This window comes from Copadichromis virginalis, linkage group LG19 (genome assembly GCF_057382275.1).
Source record: "Copadichromis virginalis isolate Kocher_CV1m ecotype Utaka linkage group LG19, C_Virginalis_male_GT1.1, whole genome shotgun sequence".
In the NCBI taxonomy this organism is placed as follows: domain Eukaryota; kingdom Metazoa; phylum Chordata; class Actinopteri; order Cichliformes; family Cichlidae; genus Copadichromis; species Copadichromis virginalis.
This window is the reverse complement of record NC_140636.1, coordinates 23966449-23993416: the sequence shown is the minus strand read 5'-3', so window position 1 is coordinate 23993416 and position 26968 is coordinate 23966449. Positions and strand designations below refer to the sequence as shown.

Below are 26968 nucleotides of genomic sequence, written 5' to 3'. Positions count from 1 at the left end.
TCAGATTCTTGTAATTTTATTAACAATAACCAAGAGTATAATCTTTATACATGACGAGTATACATTCTTGTTTTTGTGTGTTACAGAGAAGAGACAGGGTGACATGTTTATTGTACACAAGCAGCCCGTGAAGGGGTTTCAGTGGATGACACAGATGAGGAGTGGGCAGAACGGGACAAAGAAAACTTAAAAACTGAAGCAAGATGTGAGCCCAAATCCCATTTACAGAAATAAAATCCTCACGCAGGTTTTCTTCTATCCTTTCAGCTGAGAGTTTTTCTTCAGCTCTTTACTGCTAAGTGCTATTTAAAACATATTTAAAACATGCAATGTACAGTATTATTAAATCACATTTCATATGAATATGTATATTGAACAAAGAAACACAGATATGCATATAACAATTATGACAATTTCTGACTTGTATTACTCAAAATAAACAACAAAGAAACAGTCACATCAAAGAGTAAATGTAGCTCATGAATCGAATATATTTGATTTAAATGTAGTGTTTTGTGAGTATACATGTGTGCAGGTGTTGTTTAGGACTTTTTAGTTGTTGTTTCCAACTTTGTGGAGCTTTCGCTGATGGTTGGTGGAGCCTGCAGAACAGAGGAAACAGATGTGCGTCATTCATTATGAGTTACCACGGTTATTTACGAACAAGCTGTGGTTCACTTACTTTTTTCCTGAAAGAATTCAGCAGTGCTTCACGGGTCTGTGAAAATCAGAATAAAAACATTTGATGAAAACATTTTCAAGGATATTTTTGATGACTGTTGATAATAATTTCATTACAATAATTGAAATAACACAGAATAAACCTGAGAACAACTACAACAATAATGACATCGATTCAGCTGTGGATTTTAGATCATGCCATTGGCTTCAAACTTTAAATATATTCGAATATTATCACAGTGATACAGCAGCATCCTAACTAAACTAGGTAGGCCTCTTATCTCTAGAAGTAAATGACTTTACCATTCTGTCCCCCAGGCACGTGGTCAACAAAATAAACAAACCCTAGAAATGAAAAACAAGCATTTTTTTAAAAAAGTAATGCTTTTAGCAGAACAGATATTGAGTCTGATCAGTTTAATAATTGTGACCATACCTGGAATGCATTGAGCACAACAAAAGCGTAGTTCACAGCTAAAGTCACAGCTCCAGCTGTGAGGTCCATAATAAATGTTGCAAATCCAAAAATCCATGGCAAACCAAAGATTGGAGTCAGAAGAATAACTGATCTCAGGACAGTTTTGGCAGCCTGTATTTCTTTCTCATGAGACTTTTCTGTGATCTTATGGTCTAAAAGCTTCATGATTACCACTATCATGGCAAACAAGTTGATGAAAACAATTATACCAACTGGGAGAATGAATGTATAGATGGTTCCTTTCAGAAGTCCAGAATAAACCAGCCAACATGTTTCCAAACTGAAATACGCGTCTTGAGCGCCGCCGTTGTTGGTGAGAAATGTGATGAAAACAATGAGAAAAGGACAAACGTAGCCCAGGATCAACGAGAACCTCAGATAGGTTTTCTTGCCCACTTTGTGAAAGAGAAAAACTGCCTGATGAAGGAGCATGGTGCTCAGGCTCAACATCCAAAAGAACATGGCCAGGTAGCAGAAATGCTTCAGAAGAGCTGCAATTCTACACCAGATTTCTGAAATGCTCTTTGGTTGAGAAGATGCCAGAAAACAGCAATCTGCCACCAGCAAACAAAGAGAAATGTTCACGTGGGCGGTGTGGCGCAAGTGTAGAGTATTTGTCTTGACTACTTTGCTCCAGACGATCAGTTCTATCAGGAGGCTGATAACGAGTGACACCACTGATGCAGAAAGTCCAGCGTACGTTATCTCGGTCATGTAAGGGATTTCAATGGGATACCGAGACATCAGAATGGCAAATGAAGTCAGATGATTGCAAGTGCACTCGTCAGGTTTAGAAGCGCCCCCCCATACACATCCTTCATCTGTCCAATTGCTCTGGTTGTAGTTCCATGAGACACATTGCAGTTCAACATGGCGAGGCCTTTCTATGAGCAATGGGAACTTTAGTGTAATCTCAAGGTCTTTTCCCCGTTGAGTGGTTGTTGACACAACAATGCTGTTGATGTTAAATGTTTGTGTTGTATTGGGCAAATAGTCCTGCAGGTATTTGAATCCAGCTGTTTTTACAGTGCCATTTCCTGAGCTTCTAACAGTGACTTTGGCATTGAACACCGTATTGATGCATATTTTTCCACTGCATGTGTCTATATGTATATTTTTTTGATCAGAATCATTACTTATGCTTGATTTCGCAATTAAAACCTCAACTGACTGCAGATATTTCTCAGCCAGGCTCTTGTTACTTTCAGGATCCGGTTTGCTCCATGAGTTTTCAAGAGACCCATCCAACAGATTACTAGATGAGGCCAGGAAATTCTGAAAAGAACAACAAAGTTTTGAGGGTGGTATAACTACGATGCTTAAAATGAATCGTAAAAGACTGAACTAGTCAAAGTTTAACACATGCAGCTTCTTAACTGCTTCCCTAGTTGGTCATTGATTGACCCTCGATTTCTTTGAGTAAACCACTGTCAAAACGAATAACTTGAGGTAACTGTTGTTGTGATTTGGCGCTATATTAATAGAATTGATTTGAATTGAATTGAACAATGGCTAAGGTGGTGACGTGTGGCTTCCTGTGGCTTCTTCACAATAAAAGGGACAGGGTTATTCAGCACTTGAACTCTTTTAATATGAAGTAACAGCAGCAGGAAATTCTTGATTTGCATTAGCAATGAACTAATTGTAAATAGTAAAACTGTTAATGTATTCAAAAAAGTGAATAAATAGATTGGAAATTTGTTTCCTTGTAACTCTTAAAGATTCCAACTTTACGTACAAGTATTTATACTTATTCATTTTAATATTTGTTAAAGAATTTAAATAATAATAAAAATAAAGCTTCTTTGATACTTACTTTAGTTGTGGTTACATTGTCTACTACGTTCAGTTTGTTACTCATGGTGCTGAGTACATCAACTGATGCATTCACATTAGCAAAAGTGTTAATACGCACTGAATTTTGAGTGACATTGTTAAGGTTAGAAAATATTGTTTCTGCATTTTTATCTAATGCCCCAAGTCCAGTGTCAGAAATCTGTAACAAGAGCACATATGAATTAGTCAAGCCTAATTGTATCAGCTACAGTGAGTTTGACAAAAAGATGAACAACTTTCCATTTTTCTGTTGCGTAAAAATCTCGTTACAATTGGAGAATTTGTTGCTATATTAAGTTTGAGATTATTAAGTTACTTTCCCATCATATGGAAACAATTTCTTAACATAAATTATGAAACTAAGCTTACTTACTTTTGCATTTTGCAGTACGTTGTAGAGGTCTGAGTTCACACATCCTGACACCTCATCTTCCCATTGTTCATTTAAGCTGAAAATATGAATTTTAATATTGAATATCTTAATATCTTAAGTGTCACAAATAAATGTTCACTTATGAACTGGTCAAATGATGTTCCCAGTCACAAATGCAAACAATCATTGTTGGTGGACTCTTGGAGCCATTTCAATACAAAAAAATAAATAAAAATAGTCAAACAAATAACTGATACATTATTACATAATAAATATGATCAGCAGTTGGATTCTTACTTGCATTTCCTTGTTCTTTGCCCAGCAGAGTTTGTGCATTTTAAGACTGAAGTGAAACCAGCTTTGGTGTCTCCCCATACACCTTGAGCCCGACAGTACAGGTCACCTTCTGTTTTGGCGAAGAAACTTTCATACATTAACTAAGACAATATCAAAAGTTAATTTAGAGAATGGTGAGTTCAAATCAATTTCTGTTGCAGAAATTATATCCTATAATGTCTCATAAAAATTTGGTCTCTCCAGAAACACTCTCTCATCTTTGAAGTAATCAATATAGCCTGCATTCATTCATGATTCTAAAACACTCTCCTATTTTTTATATAATAAGTATAAGAAGCAATTTAATACTTTACCCCATTTTATTTTACACTGTACATATCACTATTACTATATCTATTATTACAAACTACTACTGTCATGGTAAAAAGAAAGTGCACCCTCTTTCACTTCAAAGGTTTTATATATCACAACAATATAAAATAAATCCTCTGGACCTTAACAGATTCACAAACTATTTAACTACAACCTCAGATACACAACATTTTTAATACATTTATATTCTGTGTCATTATTTATGTAACAAAATTTAAGTTACATGCAGAAGCACTGTGTCCACCCTCATTAAGTACACCCCATGATTCAGTAGCTTGTAGAACAACCTTTATTGTGGACAAACCTCTCCACGTTGGTCCTGTCTTTTCAAAGGACAGTGTTCCAGAAGTCCTGTGGTTTGTTCAGATGCAACTTTGCAAACCTAAGCCATGCTGTCAATTTGTTTTTAAAGAGAAGAGTTGACTCCTGACAGCCCTTCCAAACAAGTAACACTCATTCTGCCTTTTTGTAATTATATTGTGTTTAACATTAACATTTAACATGCTAACTGCGTCTGAGATGTAGCTCTTGGGTTTTTATGTAATTTGTCTGCACAGTCTGACCTTGGGTTGCTAGGATGTGCACTCCTGAGAAGATTTACGGCTGTCTTGAACATCTTCCACTTGTGAGTAATATTTCAGATTGCTGAATGATGGATGTTCACTTGTTTGGTCTTAAAACCCCACCCAGGATGGTGAGTAACAGTTGTTCCTGTAAGATCATTGTTGGTGTCTTTCTTATGTGTTAACACACTACTGAATGCTCCAGATCAGCAAACTGATCTGCTTTTACAGAGGTGCTCAAACTTACTGACTTACTCCCAAACTTACTCATGGCAGGGTACGCCGGTGATTAGGAAGTAGACCCAAAAGCAGGACACGGAGGAGGACAAAACTGTGGTAAACTATAAGCGAGCTGTTTATTGTGGCTGATGAAAACCAGGAACATGCAACAAGACATTATCAACAGTGGCAAGAACTACAACTAAACCTAAACTGGGCGAGACTGGCAACTAAGAATGAACTATGAAACTATGACAAAACTGTGATACCTGACCTGAACATGATAGTGAGCATGATAGAAACTGCGAGGAAAAACCAAGAGTTAAAACAATGAACATGCCCTGAACACAATCATGCAAAACACCAGAAACCCTGACATGACATGGGGGAAGTATAACAGATGACCTGACGATGACTAAACGGAAACACACGGACTAAATACACTCAACGGGTGATCAGGAGTAGAAAAATATGAGGGAACAGCTGACTAGAATGAACATAATGATGCCACAGTGGAAGTAAAACTAAAACAATGAACAAAAGTACCCTTCAAAGTAAAACAGGAAACATAATAAGACGCAGACATGACATGAGCTAAACAACATGAAACAACATGAGACAGACAACGACGTGGACATGGTGGACTGACGTGGAGAATGAACACTGTAGAAACATACAGAGGGAAAAGGGATACTGGAGATGAGGCAAGGACATAAGTAAGCACCTGAAGGGCGACGAGTGACACTTAACACAGGGGTTAAAACACAAGGGGAACTTAATCAACAAAATAACTAACATGGCAACCTAAAATGAGCTTTGGACAAATAAATGACAGCCAAACATAAACAATGAATATCAAAATACCAAAAAACTCAAAACACTGAGCCATACGGCTACAAATATCACTTCTTTTTATTTCTATTTCTTTTAATTTAATTGTAATTAATTATGAATACATTTTTGGGCATTTAAAATGGCAAATCTTTTGACTGTCCTCATTAAAGTAAGTAATTATTTATAAATATTTTAGTTGGTTTATCTTAAAATATCAGCAACTTCAGACAACTTTAGTGAAGTGGCACTTTTTGAATAAAACTAAATCAGATTAAAAAAAAAAATTCATTTATTTCTGCCAAAGACAAGAACTTTGTTGTAAGATTTTTTTTTTAAGCTATGTGTTTAATTCTTATTACAAAATACAATAACTTACCGCCAATGATGTTGAAGGGCACCGAAGCACTTTTATTTTGCTCTTTTCTGTTTTTAAATATACACGATGCTGTAGTTTGATTGTTGTTGTTTACACCACAGTCGATAATTTTTTGAGCCGAATAAATTTGTGTTTTGTCAGCTGCAAGAATGATACATTCATGTCATGGATTTTCATAACAGTTCTTGCAAAATAACTATTTTGAAATAAAATTATTTGGCAAATAAGAAAAGAAAAGAAAAGAAAAGGAAAGGAAATATCCATACCCGAAGTTGCTGAATAATCTTTGAGGCCGTCACCATTCCATGAGACAGTATAAGGTTCAGTGCTATTATTTATCTCACACTGGGCTGCTACTTGGAGAACATCAGTTTTAGTTTTGCAGCGTGGAAATGATGGCACAGTGAAAACAGCAATGTCTGGCAATAGAGCTACATCCAGTACATCACTGCCTTTGTGTAATATGTTGATTGTACTGTCATTGCCAAACTTTTTGGTTTGTTGGTAGAGACACAAGTATGTTCCTAGAAAAAAAAAACGTGGTTAAAGCTGGTACAAGTAGGAATTAGATTTAATCCAGATAGTGATACTGAGTTTTTCAGCTCATAGTGCCAAACTAGTTAACCATTTAAAGCCTGAAACATTCCCAGAAAAAAAGTGAATGAAATATTTATTTAACATTCTGACATAAAGAAAAAAAAGAAAGAAAGAAATATCAAATTGCATATACAAGTTTTAATTTGTATCACAGTCGAGATGTAAAGAAAAATCTTTATTTCTTTATTTTTTAATTGCTTAAACATGTATTGTACAATTTATTTAGTTTTTTTCTGGGTTTACACTAATTATATAAAAGTCTCACATACATACAAACAAACATACCTTTCCAGAGTTCTGTCACTTCATTAAGCTGGATTTGACTCTTTGTTTTTGATAATGTTGTGACAGTTGAAACTGTTCCATTAGTTATGTCATATTGCCCATTGATGTTTGTTATACTCCACTGTGGTGTAGTTCCAAGGTCCTCCGTTGCTATGCAAGTGATGATTTTGTTAGTGTCCCCATAAGGGACCGGCATGTTGTCTGGCATTATTAAGCGGACAACACCTACAGAGAACAAACAAATGATAATCAGTTGCCATGGAAACCACATACATCTAGATGGTATGGCATATGGAAATACTGCCACCTTGCGGCCAGTCATTGAAACTTGAAAACCTTTACAGTTCCATGAACACCATAGGTTGAATAGCACTGCAGCTGCAGATAAACCATCTGTTTTAGAGGAAGGTCCAGAGGAGGTTGGAGATAGTTACCATCACGGGCTCATCCGGCCAGGATGAGACTGGTCAGTACTCACTTGCAGGTTTTTTGTTTTATTGAATAATGAGCAAAGGAAAGACACACATGGACTGCTATCTCTCAGCTGCCGCCCCATGTGGGAGTGAAGAAAGAGTGAGCTGTAGGTGAGTGCAGTCCTTATATAACGGGTGACAAGTGAGTGCAATTAATGGAAAGCGCCACACCCAATCAAAGGTGAGGAAAAGAAAAAAGGTGCATCCGGTGAAGTGAATGTGCTAAAAGAGCCTTTACAACACCACCTTTAGAGCACATTATGATAAACTAAAACAAGATGCATGAGGTTCAGAGAGATTTTTGTCTCTCACTCATATTTTCTTGATCTTTATCAGAGTAATATGACTGCATCCAAAGCATTGTTGACCTCAGGTTATCATTTTATAATAGAAACAAAGAAATAAAATTGGGATTTTAGCGGGCAGCAATTTGTCAACGATTGAAAGGTTATTTAGCTGAACTGTTCCTTTAAATAAGAGCGTTAATAACAATTTACACAGTGAAAAACGTATTTATAATATGCATAAAATTTCATGGTAGTCCCTCCAGTAGCTGTCGAGATATTTCAGTCTGATATGTTGGTGGAGAATGATACTCAAGGAGCGCTAAAATGATATCTAAAACACAATCTAACAGAATTTATATAAAATTTAAGAAAAAAAAAAACCCTTCCGTCCAGGTTGGAATTAACTGCGCCCTCCACAGGTAGTTTACATTACCTGCAGTCTCCATATCAAGCGAGGCTGACAGATTTCGGCTGATGGCTTCTGAAATGTTAATCAGAGTTTGTGAATTGACAGTGGAAGCGACGCTCATTGTAAAATCTATGAAGAGGCTTCCGAGCCTTCAATAAAAAAACAAAGACAGATTTTAGTCACATATCTAAAATAAATTTAATAAAACATTTAATTTGTGATTGCACGAATATACCTGAATCCTGTAATGTTTAAAAAGTCAAATCCCCTCAGAGTGCTGTACGCTGTTTTCATCTAAGAGGTAACAAAGGATGGAAAAAAGAGTTAATAATAGTATTCTTTATTTATTATTGCGGTGATAAAGACATTATATATTTTTTAAATGACTGTTTATTACCTGTTTCATCAAGTCATCTCTGCAGTTTATATAGTCCGTGGTTTCTGTGCCTTTCAGACACTTTTCATATTTGTTTGCCTGTGCAATTTTCAAAGATCCTGTAATGGTAACTGTGAGCAAGAAAATGTCAGTATATATATATATATATATATATATATATATAATAAATAAATATATATAAATACCTGTGGTGCTTAGGACACACTTTGCGTCTGCACTATTCAAAGTGCACGTTGCATTGCCGCAACATTTTGGATTAGACTGACAGAAAGTATCGCTCCATCTGTGGTCTGGTTTGCAGTGACATACCTTCCCGCCTGTACCATTTGTGCACACTTATAAGGACAAGAGTTATGCAGGGTTAGAGTTAGAGGTTATAAAAGTATTTTCTTCAGAAATCACAGCATGGTGTATGTGGAAGATTGGAAATTAGTTTACCTGTTGTCATTACAGGTGCTACAACAAATGTATTGTTATACGTAAAATTCTTCAGTATGCTCGTGATATTTGCAATTGCACTTTTGTCTATTATCAGTTTGGCATAAAGCATTTGTGTTGAGTTATCAGCCTGTGAAAGAAAAGTGATTCCATTTTTTTTTTTATTTCATGATACAGTTGATATTTAAGATCAAAATGTTTAATTGATGTAATCAACAAACCTGGCAGAAATTTATGCCCAAGATGTAAAGAAATAAAAAGGTCCACATCCTGTTTTTGGAAAAATAAATGATATTTTTAAAAAGCATTTGGCAAACAATAGCATTTATTAATTATAAATACTATAATTAAAATGTTGCACTTCCATGCAACACCAGCAAAAAAAATCTGCCTTTGCAAAGCTTAAAATGGCGATATGATTAAAGAGATGATAGAGCTCATTAATAAAGGAAAGAGAGAGGCCATTTTTGCATGCAGAGTGAAGCAGAGTCAGAATCAGAATACTTAACTTATCCCAGAGGAAACTTTGTGGTCACAATTGCTCCAAGACAGCAAGGACAGTAGTGAAAATTACCAACATTAAAAAATACAATATATTAAAAGCTAGCTCTAATACAAATTACTCTAACATATAAAAATCCTGATGTATTACACAAAAGAAATATAAAATAAGTTGAAATTGAGGTGCCCGTCTTATACTGACTGCCAGGGTTCATACTTCCAAAATTCTAATACCTCTTGAGCCATAGCCATCCACAATTCAGGATCAAATTTCAAATACATATTTAAGAAATTCCAAGTTTCTTAAAAACACTATTTTCAGCCAAATTATTTTTAAATGGTCACATTGAGGAAAATCATAAATACTTAAATTTTTACTAACCTGGTGTACAGGATGGTAGAAGGACCCATTAGAGCCCCAAAATGATGAAGGTGCACCAGGTATCCCTACTGCTGCTCACAAGGAAATGGTCAACAGAAGACTGAAGTATTTTTTAACGTGACAGCAGTAGATGACCTGTAGAGGTTACTGCAGATAGACATGCAAAGTAAAAAGGCTGTCATGTACCACTAATTTGACTATCAAAAACAGAGACTGAATGGTGTTTGTGTGTAATATGGTTTTCATTTTTGAAACTATGTGTACAGAAAGTGCAGTGTCACCTGAATAACTCCACACTACAGCAAAAGTGAAGTTTATTTATTAGATATGAGGCATAGTTTTTATGATGTCATATATGAAAAGGAGAGTTTTTATATCACTGATGTTTGCCTTCAAACAGTATTATATTGTTTATTCAGTGTTCAACTTGGTGCTTCAGAGTAACTTAAGCATGTGTTAATGTGAGGTTTATATACATGCTTTTGACTATAAGTGGGAATTTGTTTGGGTTTCTTGGAGTATTTCGTCTTGGACTGGGAAAATACACAAAGGATAAAAGCTGGATTTATAGGAGATAAACTGTTGCATTTACTTAGTTGCATGTAGCAACTAGCCAGTAGATAGCCATTCATTTTATTACACATTAATGTTTCACCCTAATGATTTTTCCCCTTAAATTCTTTTTGTTTGAACTTTGAACTCCTCCACAGGTCCTTATATGTCAATATCAGGTTGGTTGCCATCTCCTGTTTACCAGTGATATGTCCTTATTTGACACAAATCTCAACTCTCAAAGTAAAAACATCTTTGAGCGTAAACTGATGATCTTAAGTACATTTTAGTAAATTAACGGTCCAATCCCTTCTTAATGTATTATTGCATGTATTATGTGTTGAATAATTGATTGAATTGTTAATTTTCCTTCTGAATTTGTTGTACACCACCTTATCATTGAAGACCAGTGAGTACTGCATATATCTTAAAGCAAACTCTTTTCACATGACTGCAATGGCAAATCACCTCTATACCAAGTATCTATATTTACCCTTTACAGTTTTTACATAACCTTTATGTGCTAACAGACCTTATAATACAAACCATGTGTCGAGGACCGAGTGTATAGAGAAGCTTTGTAATGAAGAACTTTTATGGGTCCCTTTTGGATAATCATTAGTGGTCTGACCTTAAAATAAAGAACTCATTTGCTCTAAGTATATTACGAATACAAATGTTTAGTCAAATGAGATTTAGGAGCAACTGACAACTCTTTCTAGGCAGGGTGAACTGATAAAGAGTTCACCGCTAAACACATATTACACAAAATCTATTTGGAGAGTTATGGTATCTAACTCTTATTATTTGTTTTTAAATAATTAGCCTCAAATTTGATTTTTAGATTAAACATATGCAGTGACTTGACATCGCATTCAATTATATTTTCACAGGTGATTTAATATAGAGGAGTTCAACTGAGTTCAATTCCACCATCAGGCCGGGGTCTTTCTGTGTGGTGTTTGAGTGGGTTCTCCGCGGTACTTCGGCTTCCTCCCAAAGACATGCAGGTGGGGTTAGTTTAATTGGAAACACTAAATTGCCCATAGGTGTGAATACAGGAGTGAATGTGAGTGAGATTGGTTGTCTCTGTCTATATGTTAGCCCTGCAACAGACTGGCGACCTGTCCAGGGTGTACCCTGCCTCTCCCCCTAATACAGCTGGGATAGGCTGCAGTGCTCCCCACGACCCTGAAAAGTGGATGAATGTGTTACATACAAATAACTCATGTTTGATGAAAATTACTTATTAAACAGAATGAATGAAAAAAAAAATTACTTTTAGCTTTCAGTCGTTCCTATTCTGATAACACTGTAGTAGTAGTGTAATAATATATTTCTAAAATAATATTTTCATTCATCATCTTAACAATCTGGATATTATTTAAACCGATGACTTATCAGTTGGTTAAAAGAAAAAAGATAGTATTGGCAAACTTCCTTGTTTATCTTAAAAAAAAAAAAAAAAGGACATCCAGAATAAAAGCTGCTTTCTCCCAAACTTGATGTGAACATGCAAAACATTTCTTTTAGTTTGAATGTTGCAGAGAAGTCTAAATCTAACCAGCCACAACCGAAAACATGTGCATGAAGGGAGACTAAGTTGAAAAAAAAAAATAGCGCATTCAAATGTACAAGAGTAAAAAGTGTCTAAAAGCATAAATGATAATATTTTGTGACTTGAATACATGATTGGAATGTAGATCTTTATATTAACAACATTTTAATGATGTAACTAGCTGGAAAATAGCTCATATATTTAAATCCTAATACTGTTGGTGTTTTTCTGTCCAGTTACTTATTATATACATTGTACGGTACAGGCAAGTTAAGAAAAAAATCAAATTGCTTTAAGGAAAGTACGATATTATATTAATACAACTAACTCAGTACGATGTTTGAGTAAGTTTGAAAAATGTCTAATCATTTAAACACCAAGCCTGTATTTTTAATGCAAGCTAATTATAAATAGCACTAGTTGTAAATTTGGACAGGGACTCAATTTTTGTCATTTTGCCTCTATACACCACCCCAGTGGATTTTAAATCAAACAATCAATATGCAATTGAAGTGTCGACTTCCAACTTTAATTCAGGAAGTTTAACAAAAGTAATCAACTGTTTTCGAATTAAATACAATTTAAAAACAGTCCTCCAGCTACATTATACTGATCTTCATGTGTGAAACTTGTACAGGGCCCGCTGAAATTTGCAACTGCAAAAATAAAATAAAAACTTAGGAAAACAAAACAAAACCCAAAAGGTTGATTCTGTTCATCTGGATGTCGTAGCGTTTTCAGTGGGAGAAACGTTTCGTCACTCATCCAAATGACTTCTTCAGCCTCAGCTGACTGCAGGTTTCCCCAATCTTATAAACAGTACGTTGCATAACGACTGAAACTAGCACCACTGAATGAACAGTGGGATGACATTGTTCATTCAGTGGTGCTAGTTTCAGTCATATCGACCAGTTTCACTGACTTTTTGAACATGTCAAACATAAGGAATCATTTGCGCTTCCTAACACTGAGACTGAGATGATTGTGTAGCTCTGGGTCAATTCCTTTTACAAAGTGTTGTGTTTACTTTAATATTTACTCTAAACTTCTTAAAGATGTGAAATTACCCCAGTATTAGAGGATAAAAATCAAATAAACAATTTCAATAATATAAAAAACTAAACTTTAAACATTTTCTTAAAACTTACAGAAACAAATCTATTCAAAACTACAGACAAAAAAAATAAATAAAAAAGTCAAAACATAAAACTACAAAAACTAATGAAAACAACACAAAAGACAACAACGTAACTATAAAATCTTTAATTCTCTTTAGAAAGTTTTGTACTTTTTCGGTCAAGTAATAATCAAACATACTTAACAGACAAGGCTGTATCTTTTCACAGGACCATTTTTAAAACAGCCACAGTAATGCTAAACAGTCATCAAGTACAAAGAAAATATCACCATAAAATATGTTTACTTCTTTTCCTCTTATGTCAAGCTCCCAACGTATCAATTTTGACATATATCAGCATAGTTCAGCTTTTTAACATGTACTCAGGAAAAACCTTCCAGAAAGCAGCTAACAATCTGAAGTGAGTCTGTTATTCTTCACCCTACTTGCTGCAGTTTTTTATACTGTTTCAATAGGAGATGCTCAAATTTAACATGGCCAAAATATAATGAGGTTGGCATATGTGCAAAGTTTAGGTGTGAAAGTTGCCTCTATAGTCTTTGCTCATTTATGTCAAGGTGAGAGTGGATATTCCTAAGATAATCATCTCAGGGACTCAGCTTTGGCTCTGCTGTTTGCGAGGGGCCCTCAATCCGAATAAACCTGCTTAATGGAAGAAAAGCTAAAACGGATGTTTAACCGAGGAGCTGCCTCAGGGCCTAGTACAAGGTCAATTTGTCAGCTGCATTCACATAAAGCTGAGTAGAGTAGAGTATGTAAGTAAGACATAACTGACTCAGACACTGACAGGTTCAGCTGAGTCTTTTGACATAAATAGAAAAGCAAACAAACAAAAAATTCTGATGTTAAATGTTGAAAAATTTGTAGCTTTGAATGCTGCAGGCATCAATCTAATGTGGACGATATTCACAACTTCTACATGTAAATTTTTAGAGGGAGCTGAATAGAGCCTCTTGTGACAGACGTCGACGTCACACTGCGGTTTCATACTCTACGAAAGTCTCGGGAAGAAAATTTTCCCTCTCTTCCAGTGATGATCTATCTTCTTGTGGGAATGCCAGTCCATTACCTTCTTTGTGTTGTGAAGGTTGCCTCTGTGGTGCTGCAAGCTATATGTAGATATTTTTTTAATTTAAAAAGATAAAAACACACATAAGGAAACTGATTTTATCAAATATTCATACCTGTGAAAAAGCAGCAAATATTTAACAGTGATCATTTTGATTATAAAAACCATGTTAGTTAGCATGCTGACATTATGCTAAATGCTACTGGTAGGCACTCTCTTATTCACAAGGGGTCTCCACAGAAGGTAGCTTTACATGTTCAATTTGGTATTTTATGCCAGAGATCCTTTCTGATAAAGCCCCAAAGGGGATCAAACCAGGGATGCTTCACATACTGCTACTGCTGTATTTTGTGCTACACATTTCCATAAACTGTTAGAATGACTGACTGCTGCCAACTTCTGAATTTTGACTCTAAATGATGCAGAGTAAATACGAACGAAATGCAAGCAAGCATACATAATATTTAGTCTAATTTTGGGGAAAAAAAAGGGGAAGCAGCATTATATTCAGTGGTGCCTGAAGATGTTTACAGATAATCCCTCCCACCATCTCCAACATAATAAAAAAATGTCTCTGAGACCAGATTTTTACTCCTGCAAGAATACAACCTTTGACGAATCAGTTAGGATAAATTACTTATAATAAAGATGAAGGAAGTCACCCAGTCCTGAATCCTTTTAAGTCCTTGGAAATAGGTGAATGCACCTCTTTCAGTTTTAGTCTAAAAAGAACTATGAGTTTCTCACATAGCCCTGACTGATATGAGGATTCCTTACACAAGACTGAAATATTCTTCATTAGAGTCTCTCTGATTATCTGATTAGTCTAACTGTTCCAATTCTTACTTTAAAACCAGAGGCTTTTCAGGTTGTAGCACCTACATTTTGCAATAGCCTTCATCAACCTGTCAGGTCAGCTCAATAAAAATTACTTTTAAATTTGCACGACTGAACAATCTGCAATTTGCAGTGTTAATCCTGGTGATTAGCAGTCAGTTAATAAATAAATCTAATCCGCAGGTTCATACATATCACTACTGGATGAGTTAATTTTTCATGTACTGCAGCCTGGCATTGCTTCTAGTGACGGCATATAGATATTTGCTCAATAATAAGAAAATAATTACATCCATGGCCTGCAAGCACTGCAAACTCATCCTTTTTCGCTTTCAACTCTGCAATGGGTTCATGATGCAGATGTGAAGTTTGTATGTGGACACTTTCTGTATTTTACAGGGTTAGAATAAAATGTTAATATGTGGCACTATCAGAGATGGAAAAAGATGCAAGAAAGACAGGACAAGAAAGGAAGGATGATTATTTTCAAAGGCGAGCACTGCTTAGAAAGTGAAATTTACATGCTTGGAATTTTAAAGTGTATATATATAATGTTGTAATTAACTTTAAAAAAATTTGAGTCAGATATTTATAAATAAATGATGTGTTGCTGAATTACAATTTCTTGCACAATGAACTGAAGTACACTAATTCTGTGTTATACAAAGACTGGATGAAAATATCAGGAAACTTAGGACAGGCTAAACTGGTTAGTTTGGAGTAATGTGTTAAAGTTTACAGTGCTGGACTGTTTACATCTAGGTAGCTGACACGAATGTATATTCAAAGTGACGATGCTGATTAGATTCACTGAATTGTACCTTTCTTATTGGAAAGGTTTAGGTGTTGGAAATTAGTTATAAAGCTTGTGTAACAGTTACTAATATCATGCAGAATTCGGTTGGCTAAAAAGGGCAGAAAGAGCAAAACAAATTATTCTGATTTATTTAAAGTGATTTAGTTTCCCATGCTGCACCACTACGCCCAAGCTGCCAAATCCCACTTTAGCCGCCTGCAAATCATGATCCTGAAAAGAGGCTCTTGAAAAAAGTCCCGCGCTTCCAAATTCTAGTAAACATTTCAAAACATCATCTCTGTCTCACCGGGGTTACACAGTTGTACCACCATCTTTACTTAATGCTTTACTATTATTCTACTGCAAATACATCATATATAAATGTTGCAAGGTTCTTTGCTATTAAATCGATCCTTTCACTCACCGTTTGTCCCAGTGGAGTCACACAGCAGAGCTTCTTCTTCAGGTGTTCAGGTAGAAAACAAAAAAGTTTTCCTAACAGGGGATAGAGTGTTCCTGGCATCACATCTTCTTCCTTTGTTGGGCCTAAGAAACATAATTAAGAATTTCTAATAAAAATTTTATAAAGAAAAGTTATGGACAATAAAGATATGCATAAGAACTCACCTACCTGTGAGAAAGCTGATAATCAGGCCTATTAAAATGACTGTAGTGCAGTTAAAGCCACTGTACCACATGTAGGACAGGGAGTAAAATCTCTTGAGTCCAGACGGTTGGCTGAAGAACAAAGAGATGCTTAAGGAGATGATCAATGAGGAGAGGTCACAGTGTGCAGCCGGAGTGATCTGTACCTCAGAGTGGTATTGTTGAACGCTGTCTGAATAGCAATAGTCGCATTGGTGCCGCATTCGAGTGGTAGTGGTCTTGTGCTACGATTGAGGATGCTTCCAATGCCGAGCCAGAAAGCCACAACCAGTCCTGCACACAGACCTACCAGAGCTCCCTGGAAACAATTACCAAAATAAGTTAATAAATAAATAAACAGCATTATTGTGAATTTACGTTAGAAGTCAACTTACGATGGAGTTGGCCCACGGGAAGAACATCCCGAGACAAAACAGACCAAGAATAGGACCACCAACCATGCCGAAGATTTTCAAAGCCACCTAACGTTAAATATGATAAACAATCGGTCCAAACATAGAAGTATGTTGATTATAAAGTTATAACCGGTGCGAGCTTACCTGTAAAACCGAATCACCCATGAGGTGAGTGAGATATGCCATGGCCAGGCAGAGCAGTCCATAGGACATAGCTTATTAAGGAGACACAAGTATAAACTTTAGGGTCAAAGCATCATTTTCAATTCACTGCTTTAATTCACAAATTGCAACATTTAAAGCTTCAGAGAGCAGACCTAAAACTTTGGACAGCAGGGTTGCTCTCGCCTCAGTCATGGCAGGATATTGCGGTTTGATGAGGTCTTCCATTGTTACAGTAGCTAATGAGTTGAAGGCCGACGATATGGTGCTAAACAAGAAAAGGGAAAAAGGGCGTGTAACTTTAAAATGCAAATTAAAGGCATGTTTCACCTCTTGGATTCTAGTTACTAAATCATTACAGCAATAAGAGTTGATGTAAAAGATAAACAACCGCAGTTACCACCTTGTATTATAGGTCTGTACCAAGTCTTATCTTTGAGTCCAGGTGAACTTTGGTAACAAATTTGAGGAAATTCTCCTATTAATTATCTTCAAGAGATAAAGAGAATGGAACAGTGTTTCAACTCCACAACAGAGCTATAAAGCAAGCTCCACATAAACAGTCAGGTTCTCTTTATGTTTACTCGCTTGAGAAAACCTACAATTCCTATCAGAGATAGACACAAATATGTGACATCTGCGCGTTAGAGCTCTGAAACTTTCAAACTTGCATTTAAAAGATCAAAATTATGCAGTGTGTTCAGTTCTGAGTCAGTAAAATGGACACCAGGAGAGTTTGTCACAAGATCAAAGTAAAAGTCACTAAAAGTCACATCTGTAGATAAAATGACCTACAAATGAAACACAAACATTTACATATTTTCTGTATCACCAACTTCATAAATGTAAATTCCAGTGGCAATGAGACTAGCAGCTGTAAAATTATAGCAACGGTTTGTGCTGCTGTAACTTTATAGCTGGGCTTAAACTGGTGGCGTTACTAAGCTACATCTCTACAGGTAAAACTGGTTCCTTAAGCAGTGAATCTATACAACACTTAAAGATTCTGTAAATAATAGAAATAGTGAAAATGAGTCACTTCCAATTGTGAACATAACCTGTTCCAGCCCAGGTTAGCTGTTCAGCAGAAGTTGCTATGGTGATCTAACCTGAAAAGAGGGCCACCTTTATGGTATTCTTCATGACAAATAGCCTACAAATGCAGCAGGTTATTCACACTGTAATGTATGACTTTAGACTCAGCATAGCACACTAATCCATTAATGTTGGTTCGTAGTACACCCCCCAGGTTCACTCTGTGTGTGTGTAGGAGCAGTACCTGTGCCCCACTGACAGTGAAACTGCATCACAAAGATCAGCACAGCCACAAATTACAGCAAAAAAAAAAAAAATTCTTTTTTTTTTTTTTGTCTCTTCACTTTTAATGAGAGTGAAAAACCTGTTTTCCTTTTGGAAATGTGAGTTAAAATGTTTCCTATTTTAACAAAGATGCATGTAAACATCATGCAATGTTGGGGTCATGGACAATTATTGAAAATGTGTCCATACGTGACGATGAGTAGATAATGCAGGTATCATGACAAGCCTAAAGCTGAGGGATGAAATACTGTGGAAAGAGGATTGGTAGTAAAAATTATTCTGTCTCTGCAGAAACTGTGGAAAGTCCCGTACCTGAGGGCTGCACTGAATAAACAAGCAATGAAGAGTCCAGGCAGCCCAGGCAGACCGTGCAGCATATCCATCACAAAATATATCACCATCTGTGGGAAACAAACTATAAACATATCTTCCTGGTACCTTCAGTTCGATTTGCATAAATGTACAATTTGCCAGGAACAAAACACATATTGTATCATCTCTGATGTCCAAAACACACTAGAGAGACATGAGTCGAATGTAATGAAAGGTATCACTATAAAATATGCAAATACCAATGCTGGGTTTTTTTGTGCTCTCAGGGGTACTTTGTTTAATTCGGCACGAATATTTTTGATCATCCTTCATATTTCACTTCAGATTTTGTTTACTCCAGAGAAGAGTATGACAGTTATGCAATATTCATCCTGGATGGATGGATGGATGGATGGATGGATGGATGGATGGATGGGAACACTAAAAACATTACACAGCACAGTGCAACTCACTGCATCCCGTGAAGAACTGGCCAGCTTGTCAGAGTGGTCCTCTCCACAGTAACGTGCAAACATGACCAGCCCCATCACACAACTTAGAGCCAGAGCCAGCTGCAGGGAGGGAAAAACCATGTAGCAAGACCTGCAGGAGGTTGGGAACATAATAAGGTGCTAACTTTGAAGTCAGCTTCTTGTCATTTTCTTTTTATTTCACTCATCCTTTTTGCAGATGTTTTTTTTCATGTTTTTTTGGAGCACCCTCCTTTAAACTTGCAGAGCAGAGTGGCTAACACATATAGCTAATCTAACAGCCACGGGATTTAATAAAGCACATGAATACATACAAGCTAGCTTGAAATAAAATATTGAGAGGCTCATCTACCGTCTCCTTCCATCTCTGTTGTGTCATGAATAACTGTAGAACATATTATCAGTATGAATTCACAAGAATCTTTGCTTTAATATCAAAGCCACTGCTTACCTGACAGCCTCTTTCTCTGTGCGTGAGCTGAGGTATCTTTGGACCTGAGCCTGGTTCACACCATACAGGGACAGCATGAGGAAGACCCCACCGACCCCAAGAGTCCAGAAGGTGTGTCTCTCTGTCGGATCTGGGTTTAGACTGTATCACAGGCGAGAGAAAGAGAGAGAGAGATGCGGTTTAAAGACTATATCTTATGAAATCAAATGCATGGTAAATTTTAATAACCAAATGCAAACCTAATTTCTCACCAGAAAAACCGCACTGTGGTTTTTAAATGTACGAGCTACAACAAAACAAAGCATTAGATTTCAGAGTGCTTTAATTCTGCAGCTGTTTGAAAGACTGTTAGAAAGAAGGAAGTTTCGTGTGGTTGCCGGTACGAAAAATAATGACAGCTTTATTGGAGTGTGCGATGTATTTGACTATCATCTGGATATATATGCCGTGTATTTTATTTCCCCCCCCCATCTTCATCTGCATGCAACTAATGTGTGCTCAGTGTTGTACACCCCAGAAAGCTTTCAGTATCAAATATCATGCCCCTTGCCTGCATATTTCACATATTCATATAGAGTCGTTTCCATTAAGCAAACTTCAAACGCACTCGAGGCCAGAGATGCGGTTTCCCTCCCAGACTTTCCTCCAAACATCAGCCACTCCTCCAGTCTTCTGCACTCCCACCACAATGACAGCCAGCTGCCCTGCAAACATCACAACAGTCTGAAAGACGTCTGTCCAGATGACGGCCTTCAAACCACCCTGAGACAAAAAGGCACCGAAAGCATTAAAAGGCTACATATGTGAATCAAGAAGTATTCAACTGCTACTCAAAAATAAAGACCCTACTAAAAAATATTTATGGGTATTTTTTGCAGGTTTTTTGTCAGTTCTTGCAAGTTATTTTTATAGAGTAGCAAAGGCAGTGTTGACAGAAGAGCAAGTCATTCCTATCAGGTTAAGCTCAATAAAATCACTCTCAATTTATTCAAAGCCCTTGTAGATGGCTGATTCAAACTGAGCCTGTGATGTAACTCACCAGTGTTGTGTACAATGTGCACACGAGTCCAGTGGCCAGCACTGTTCCCCATAGTTCAAACCCAGTGACTGCAAAAACAGAGACAGAGAGCAACCCACTGAACTACAAGAATTATTTAGTTAAGTTCAATGAGAAAGTAAAAAATAAATAAATAAATAAATAAATGACCTCTTCTTACCTGCATTTAGTGCAAAGGCAGGAGTATACACACAAACTCCCATATAGATAACCTGCAGTCGGGCAAAAAGAAAATGTCAGCTTCATAGAAAAACCTTTGAACTTTAAGGCCTTTATATTATTGAATGCACTAAAGCGGTCCACTAAATGTGCAAAGTGACATTAAGTTTATTATCCTTATAGCTGAGAGTAAAAAAAAAGAATATTTACACCGCTTTATTATATCTGCTTAAAATAAAACTAGAGCTGGTACAACATGACATAGCTACTGGGTATCAGTCTTCCTCTTCTCCTGCCTGCTCTCTTTAAAGGTCGCCACAGTGGATCATCTGCCTCCATCTCACACTATCTCTAACATCCTCCTCTGTCACACCAACCCTGTGTATGTCCTCCTTCAGTACATCCATAATCTTTTCTGTGGTCTTCCTCCTTTCTTCCTGCCTGGCAGCTCCACCATCAACATCTTTTGTCCAGCATATATCGCTTCTCTGCACACGTCCAAACCATCTCAGCCTCATCTTAACTTTGTCTCCAAACTGCTCAATCTAACCTGTCCCTCTGATGTAGTTATTTCTAATCTTGCCAATTTTGGCCCCTCTCAGTGAAAATATTAACATCTTCAACTCTACCATCTCCAGCTCCATTAAACTTGTCCACCTTCTCTAACCCTGTCATTTACACTTATTCTGTCTTTATTTTTACCAGTTGTAAATTTAAAAAATTTAAAAAAAAACAAAAACTGTAAGCCTAAACTTATTTTTTGGCACCATCCCTACAGAATCCGATTATTATAAAATGTTATGTTACATTTAAAAAAAATTCTTAATAGGTTACACAAGGGAGGTTATTTATATTTTACTCCTGTGAGAAAGACAGCAGTTATGTTATATTTGTAGCTGTGGTATTTGAATATCAAATATTGGGAAAAAACCTTGCATCAGCACATCCTGTGTTATTGCACTGCAGTGCTGCACTCACCATTTGAAAGATGAAGGTGAAAGTTCCACATATGCGTACTGCTTTGCTGAAGCGCAGCTCAAGATACTGTGAAACAAAGCAGCATAAGAAATCTAAAGATAAGCTTGCTTTAAATGAGTACTGGTGAAAAATGAAAATGCTTCGGCAAACCTGGTAAGCGCTTGAGACGCGCAGTCTGTAAAACACTGGAATGAAAATGTGAGCTGGAATGAAGAGGCCCAGGATGTAGGCGCAGCCGATGAACCAGTACTGAGTGCCGTGCGTGTAGATCTCTGCTGGTACGCCAATGATAGCCACGGCCGACTGGAACGAGGCAATGAGCGAGAGGGAAACGGGGAGGCAGCCCATGCTTCTGTCTGCCATTAAGAACTCTTGAGTCGTGCGCTGACGCCCACCAGACAGAGCGTAGTACAGCCCGATGCCCATAGAGGCAGCGAGTAAGACGGCAAATATCACATAGTCTATAACCGTGAAGAACTTCTGGTCGGACGGGTCCATCTTGATTGTCTCCTGGCTGCAGTTTGAGAAGATTGTGTGCTTCTTCACACACACGGTCAGAAAAATAGGAAACGTCCTTGTTCACACCCATCAGTCATAACAGTCCAAAAACCTTGAAGGAAACAAAAAAAGCTGAATAAATATGCATGTGGGCTGGCTGTTAAAGGTTGGTGCTTTGAATCCTGGGCAAGATACTAAACTCAAGTTGCTCTCTGATACATCCATTCGAGTATAAATGTCAGACAGAAAGCATTTAAGCATTAAAAAGTGCTTGTATGAAAGGGTGTGAATGAGTGAGTGCTCAGATTAGAAAAGTGCTATTTAAGAACCTGTCTATTTATCATTTGCATGTGAGGTGATCTGCTCAGATATCCAGAGTTATTATTTATATTATGTAATATTATTCTATTCAGCCCTTTTCTGCTTATAAAATTTTAAAAAACAACAACAACTTTGCAAAAGTTGGAGAAGAAACACATCTGCACACAGCTGATTTCCTTGTGCTTTTCTTAGACATTTGTGCTCCTGCTCAGACAAACAGATTCAGCACTGAGTCTGCTGTCACTAAACTGTAATGCTTGCATCAAAGCACCACTGCTACATGAGAATATCACCAATCTGTGCAATGTAAAGCAGACAAACTGAAGTCACGTAACCTCTCACTATGTCAACTTTTCCCTGCTTGTGCTGATCCAAAAATAATGTCAGCTGTTTTGGAAAGGGGGAGGTTCCTTGCTCCTGAGCTACAGCAGGAACCAGTCACTGTGAGTTTTCAAGGTCAATGACATCAAACGTTTAAACAAGCGCTTCCAGCTGTGGCGAAGAGGGGTTAAAAGGTCATTTTAAAACGTGTTTTCCTATCAGAATATACAGCCAATAAAAAATATTTCAGTGGAATGTACTATAAATTGCAGTATTTTTAAATTGACTGCTTAACTAAATCAAGAAAAATTACCTAGAAGATTGTTTTCAAAACATTTTGGGGGTTTTTGCATTACAAATAGGTGTCACTCAAGAGTCCAGGGTGGCATCCTCATGTATCTTGTTTTGATTTCCTTCCACATTAAAACAGACTGAAGGTTGAAATCCTTTCATCTGGCCGGGAGCCAGATTAGGTATTAATATACTGTAAAAATCTCTGCTGATCAATTAATTGATCATTTTGCCTCAAACCCCACAAAGGAGGTGCACAAAATACAAGGTCACAAAAGCCTCGTTGTACTATAGCAAAGCATGATGCAGGATTTTAAAAGTGACTTTAATTTGACTTGGAGACACTGTTGCTGTAGCTTTGATATTTTAGTTATAAATAACTGTGCCGTGACCGTCTGTAACGTTATCTGCATAACTTGACTGGGTATGAAGGAAATGGCCCTAATCAAGACAGCATGGTGTGTGAGAGGAAACCGTGTGCTAGCGGAGACAGAACAGGTACAACAGCATTGAGCAGGGTTACCTTTACAGGGCAGCACTGTGGGTATCCGGGTGAGTGTAACCGTCACCATGCCTTTCACTGAGACGTTCAAGAGCACTGCGTTAGTTAAAGCTTGATGAGGAAGGTATTTCCATGAATGAAATCACGACTTTATGAAAATCAAGGGTTGTATTTTCAAATAAACGTGTGTCTTGTGTGTTTAAACTTATGCTATGTTGAAAAAAGGACTTGAACACACTTACCATGCTAATCTGTCGCTCCATTGCTCCATGTGATCGCAAACTGTTTTTAATTTTCTTCCGGGGTTGAAGAAGTGGGCGGTGTGGTGACGCAACAGCCGCCAAAATCAAAAACTTGCAAGAGGAGTGGATGTTTACATCGGATCAAGTACGTACAGAAAAATAAAGAAAAAGACTCGGGAAACATGGAGGGAGCACCTGCGAAAGGTACCTCGGAGCGAGAGCTTTTAACTAGCTTAGCGACACCGCAAGCTAGCTTATAAAGAACATTGTTGTGATGCAAAGTTCGTTAGCCTGCTAATGCTATGAGCTAATGTCTATTAGCCCAACAGTAAAACATTCGTTTGTGTCCTTTAGAAGTTAGTAAATGTGTGCTTTATCCTCAGGTGTTTTGAGTCACCTGAGTCTGCTGGAAGTTAAAGCCAGGAGTCGTAAAACTCAGCTTCAGCAGCACAGTCGTGTGATGGAGCTGAAGGCTAAAGTTGAAGCACTGAAGACCCAGAGAGAGCAGCTGAAGGCACAGATACAGACGCACCAGGTTTGGGGGCTCATGATGGTAGAAGCTGGACAAATATTTACGCAAAACACGTGATAAATTTATAAAATTATAAGCCGTATTTATATTCATAAAATATACAGTTTATAGTACGATTACATTGAAATATTTATCAAGATATAGTAGTTTATGTTAGTGTTTTACTTATATACTACAGTAGAGTACTCATCCTTACCTGACCATTTTCAGAAGAATATTGTATTTCTTTGTTAAGCCATTTAACACCGATCTATAAATCATTCAAGCATAAAGAAGGTACACAACTCGAGAGATGAACCACTGTTTGACAGGCATATAATAGTATTTTTGATTGGGATTCCGATCCTGATTGTTTACTTAGGTGTGAGAAAGCAGTGATAAACCAACTGATTTCATGTTAATATGATGCTCACATTTGAACTGGGTCTGAAACGTTACATCACTTTCACATGCTGGTTGCACTTCCCTGTTACAGGACCTCCAGAAACTGAGGTTGGCTATGGACAAACATTGTGCAGATGAAGAAGAGGAGAACATGGAGGAAGAGTCGGAGAACTCAAAACTTTTGCGGCTCATGGCCAGACACACTCAGCTGAAAGATCTTCTACATGCTCATCACCTCATTGGTATCAGCCTAACTGCAGTATTATTTCCTCTGGTTCAGTGTCACCTGGAGATGTTTTCACTGACTTTTTCCAGTGTGTCTCATATTTCAGATCTTTATTGGTCTGTTTTAATCCTCTCTTTTTTCCTGCTCTGTTTTATTTGCTGATATCATCAGGTGGGTATGACATCATAAAGACTCGCAAGGGGAAAGGAGCGTGCGTATCTATCGCAACGGCCTATGAGGACATCTTCTTAGACACCTTTAACCTGGAGATTGATCTGAAGCCAACTGTAAAGATTAGTCGCCACAACATCCCTCCCTTTATTCCCCTAAACAACCTTGCTGAGCAGAACAACATGCAGACAGACCTGAGGGTGTTTCTGGACACCCTCAGCAAACATCTCAACGCCTTTGCTGGTCGCAAGCAGCAGCTGAAGCTTGTTAAGGTGCCAGATTTCACTTTTTTAAATTATATTTCACCATATCCCTCAGTAGCTGATGTTGACTCCATCATGTCAGCATTCTGGGAGGGCAAAGCCATCTGTTGCAGGACTCCATGTTTAGGTGGCTGAAGATTTTTTTTTTTTTAAACATATCTCTGGCTGGACGTTTGGGCTTGTTCTACTACAGAATTAATTTACACTTTGATTAAATTATGAATAAGAATATAACAATCAAAAGTACCCTAAACAGTTGCACAGTTCTTTTTATGAAACCTGTAGTTTTGTTGGTGAACAGTAGAAACCGTGGAGTTTTGTTCCATTCGTAAATTTTGAAAGCCAAGAACCCATTAATGTTAAGCACAAACTATTTATGGCCTTTAAAGCACAAAACCGTTTTGTATTCATTGCTATTTGTTTTAAAACAATATCAAATTGACCCTGTTTTGCTTTTTGTTTATAGGAGAAACATAAGTCTGTTGAGGTGATGGAGAGTAATGTTTTATGTTCACTACTGGTGCTGTTATTCACTGTGCCGAGAGAAAAGACAGCTGTGCTCTGCACACTGGACTACACGGACCACACCAGATGTCTCCCCACACGAGTCCATCTGGAAAGTGAAGGTAAGAGTTTCACATTCATTTTTGTTTTAAATGCAAACTCAGTCCCATTCCCACAGGCGTATGATGCAACATGCTTTTACGAACATTTGTGGAAGTAATGGTCATTGTAAAGCGGTCACTGAATTGCAAAAAGGAAGCTTGTGAAATCCTAGATATTCAACCATCAGCTTCAAGTATATTAAAAGTGGAAGTGTTCAGGAGCCACAAGAGGTCAGCCACAAACGGTTCATGAAGTGACAGGACTGTTTCAGTGGCTGAGCAGACTTTTGCTGTAATGCGACCCGATACTTTTGTCCATTTAATAGATGTAGAAAGTCTGTTTACAAACATGTGATGTTGTTGTTAAAGACACCCATAAAACTTAAATTTGGTAATGTTGTTTAATGTTGATTTCCTTTTGTTTGTTGCAGACAAACAGCTTCCCGATTCTCCACAGTGGAAGAAAAACTGCACCTTACTTATGGAGACTCCTGTGCACAAAGCTTTAATAACCATGAAGAAAATGGGAAGCATTGCTTAATTTATTCACTAATATGTATTAAATGAGTTTTGCTGTTGCATTTTGCTAAAAGAGTAATGTACTTACTCATTTTTCATTTTTGTTTTTAAGGTATTAAATTGTAAGAAAGTGAAGTTTCCAAATGTTCAAGCAAAAAGTCTTAAAATTTAGGCAATAAAAGTCATATTTGTGATGCGATCGCTGTTTTTTTGTCCCTGTCTCTATATACATGGTCTGTAAATACTGTCTCTGATGTTGCTATTAACTTGTGTGTAACATCAACCTGCCAGAGGGTCTACAGATGGAAATTAGGCTATAATCTGGCATAGTTACATTTGTTAAAATGTTCAATA

General features: G+C 37.1%; 3 protein-coding genes and 1 long non-coding RNA gene across 6 annotated transcripts; 2 read left to right on the top strand and 2 right to left on the bottom strand.

Moving 5' to 3' along the window:
- LOC146686141 (adhesion G protein-coupled receptor F3-like) lies at positions 1-9909 on the bottom strand. The gene is made up of 17 exons (XM_085441641.1): positions 9799-9909; positions 9137-9185; positions 8916-9045; positions 8663-8812; positions 8478-8587; positions 8316-8374; positions 8105-8229; positions 6912-7136; positions 6296-6553; positions 6030-6170; positions 3666-3774; positions 3369-3444; positions 2976-3155; positions 1118-2434; positions 985-1026; positions 683-718; positions 1-602 (listed from the first exon to the last, which is right to left on the bottom strand). Exons 1-17 carry the CDS (start codon positions 9825-9827, stop codon positions 543-545), a joined length of 3096 nt encoding a protein of 1031 aa, XP_085297767.1. The 5' UTR covers positions 9828-9909; the 3' UTR covers positions 1-542.
- LOC146686140 (uncharacterized) lies at positions 7392-18734 on the top strand. The gene is made up of 2 exons (XR_014916754.1): positions 7392-7495; positions 18583-18734. It is a non-coding gene; the product is annotated as an uncharacterized LOC146686140 (long non-coding RNA).
- Positions 13157-23984, bottom strand: slc5a6b (solute carrier family 5 member 6). Of its 2 annotated transcripts, none has more exons than XM_085441635.1 (16): positions 23915-23984; positions 21890-22349; positions 21740-21805; positions 20763-20814; positions 20585-20652; positions 20153-20307; positions 19546-19686; positions 19077-19206; positions 18604-18692; positions 17127-17239; positions 16954-17024; positions 16789-16875; positions 16561-16712; positions 16380-16486; positions 16173-16294; positions 13157-14155 (listed from the first exon to the last, which is right to left on the bottom strand). In XM_085441635.1, exons 2-16 carry the CDS (start codon positions 22235-22237, stop codon positions 14018-14020), a joined length of 1839 nt encoding a protein of 612 aa, XP_085297761.1. In that variant the 5' UTR covers positions 22238-22349; positions 23915-23984; the 3' UTR covers positions 13157-14017. The 2 variants fall into 2 exon arrangements, with proteins under 2 accessions (XP_085297761.1, XP_085297760.1); XM_085441634.1 differs by lacking the exon at positions 23915-23984 and adding an exon at positions 23694-23749.
- Positions 23580-26813, top strand: cenpo (centromere protein O). Of its 2 annotated transcripts, none has more exons than XM_085441637.1 (7): positions 23580-23722; positions 23984-24118; positions 24298-24449; positions 24922-25072; positions 25228-25499; positions 25957-26116; positions 26527-26813. In XM_085441637.1, exons 1-7 carry the CDS (start codon positions 23626-23628, stop codon positions 26634-26636), a joined length of 1077 nt encoding a protein of 358 aa, XP_085297763.1. In that variant the 5' UTR covers positions 23580-23625; the 3' UTR covers positions 26637-26813. The 2 variants fall into 2 exon arrangements, with proteins under 2 accessions (XP_085297763.1, XP_085297764.1); XM_085441638.1 differs by having other exon boundaries at positions 23584-23668.
- The last annotated feature ends 155 nt before the right edge of the window (positions 26814-26968 follow it).

What these genes read in the sequence shown, in the direction of transcription:
- LOC146686141 (XM_085441641.1), bottom strand. Translation starts at nt 9,827, where the DNA reads ATGGGTCCTTCTACCATCCTGTACACCAG. An exon ending in GCTTGATATGGAGACTGCAG is followed by an intron (nt 7,137 to 8,104) that starts GTAATGTAAACT and finishes TGTTCTCTGTAG; the next exon opens with GTGTTGTCCGCTTAATAATG. An exon ending in CGTGCCTGGGGGACAGAATG is followed by an intron (nt 719 to 984) that starts GTAAAGTCATTT and finishes TGATTTTCACAG; the next exon opens with ACCCGTGAAGCACTGCTGAA.
- slc5a6b (XM_085441635.1), bottom strand. Translation starts at nt 22,237, where the DNA reads ATGGACCCGTCCGACCAGAAGTTCTTCACGGTTATAGACTATGTGATA. An exon ending in AACCGCATCTCTGGCCTCGA is followed by an intron (nt 19,687 to 20,152) that starts GTGCGTTTGAAG and finishes CCTGTGATACAG; the next exon opens with TCTAAACCCAGATCCGACAG. An exon ending in CCTGCTGTCCAAAGTTTTAG is followed by an intron (nt 17,025 to 17,126) that starts GTCTGCTCTCTG and finishes CTCCTTAATAAG; the next exon opens with CTATGTCCTATGGACTGCTC.
- cenpo (XM_085441637.1), top strand. Translation starts at nt 23,626, where the DNA reads ATGGTGTGTGAGAGGAAACCGTGTGCTAGCGGAGACAGAACAGGTACA. An exon ending in GCAGCACTGTGGGTATCCGG is followed by an intron (nt 23,723 to 23,983) that starts GTGAGTGTAACC and finishes CCGGGGTTGAAG; the next exon opens with AAGTGGGCGGTGTGGTGACG. An exon ending in AGCAGCTGAAGCTTGTTAAG is followed by an intron (nt 25,500 to 25,956) that starts GTGCCAGATTTC and finishes TTTTGTTTATAG; the next exon opens with GAGAAACATAAGTCTGTTGA.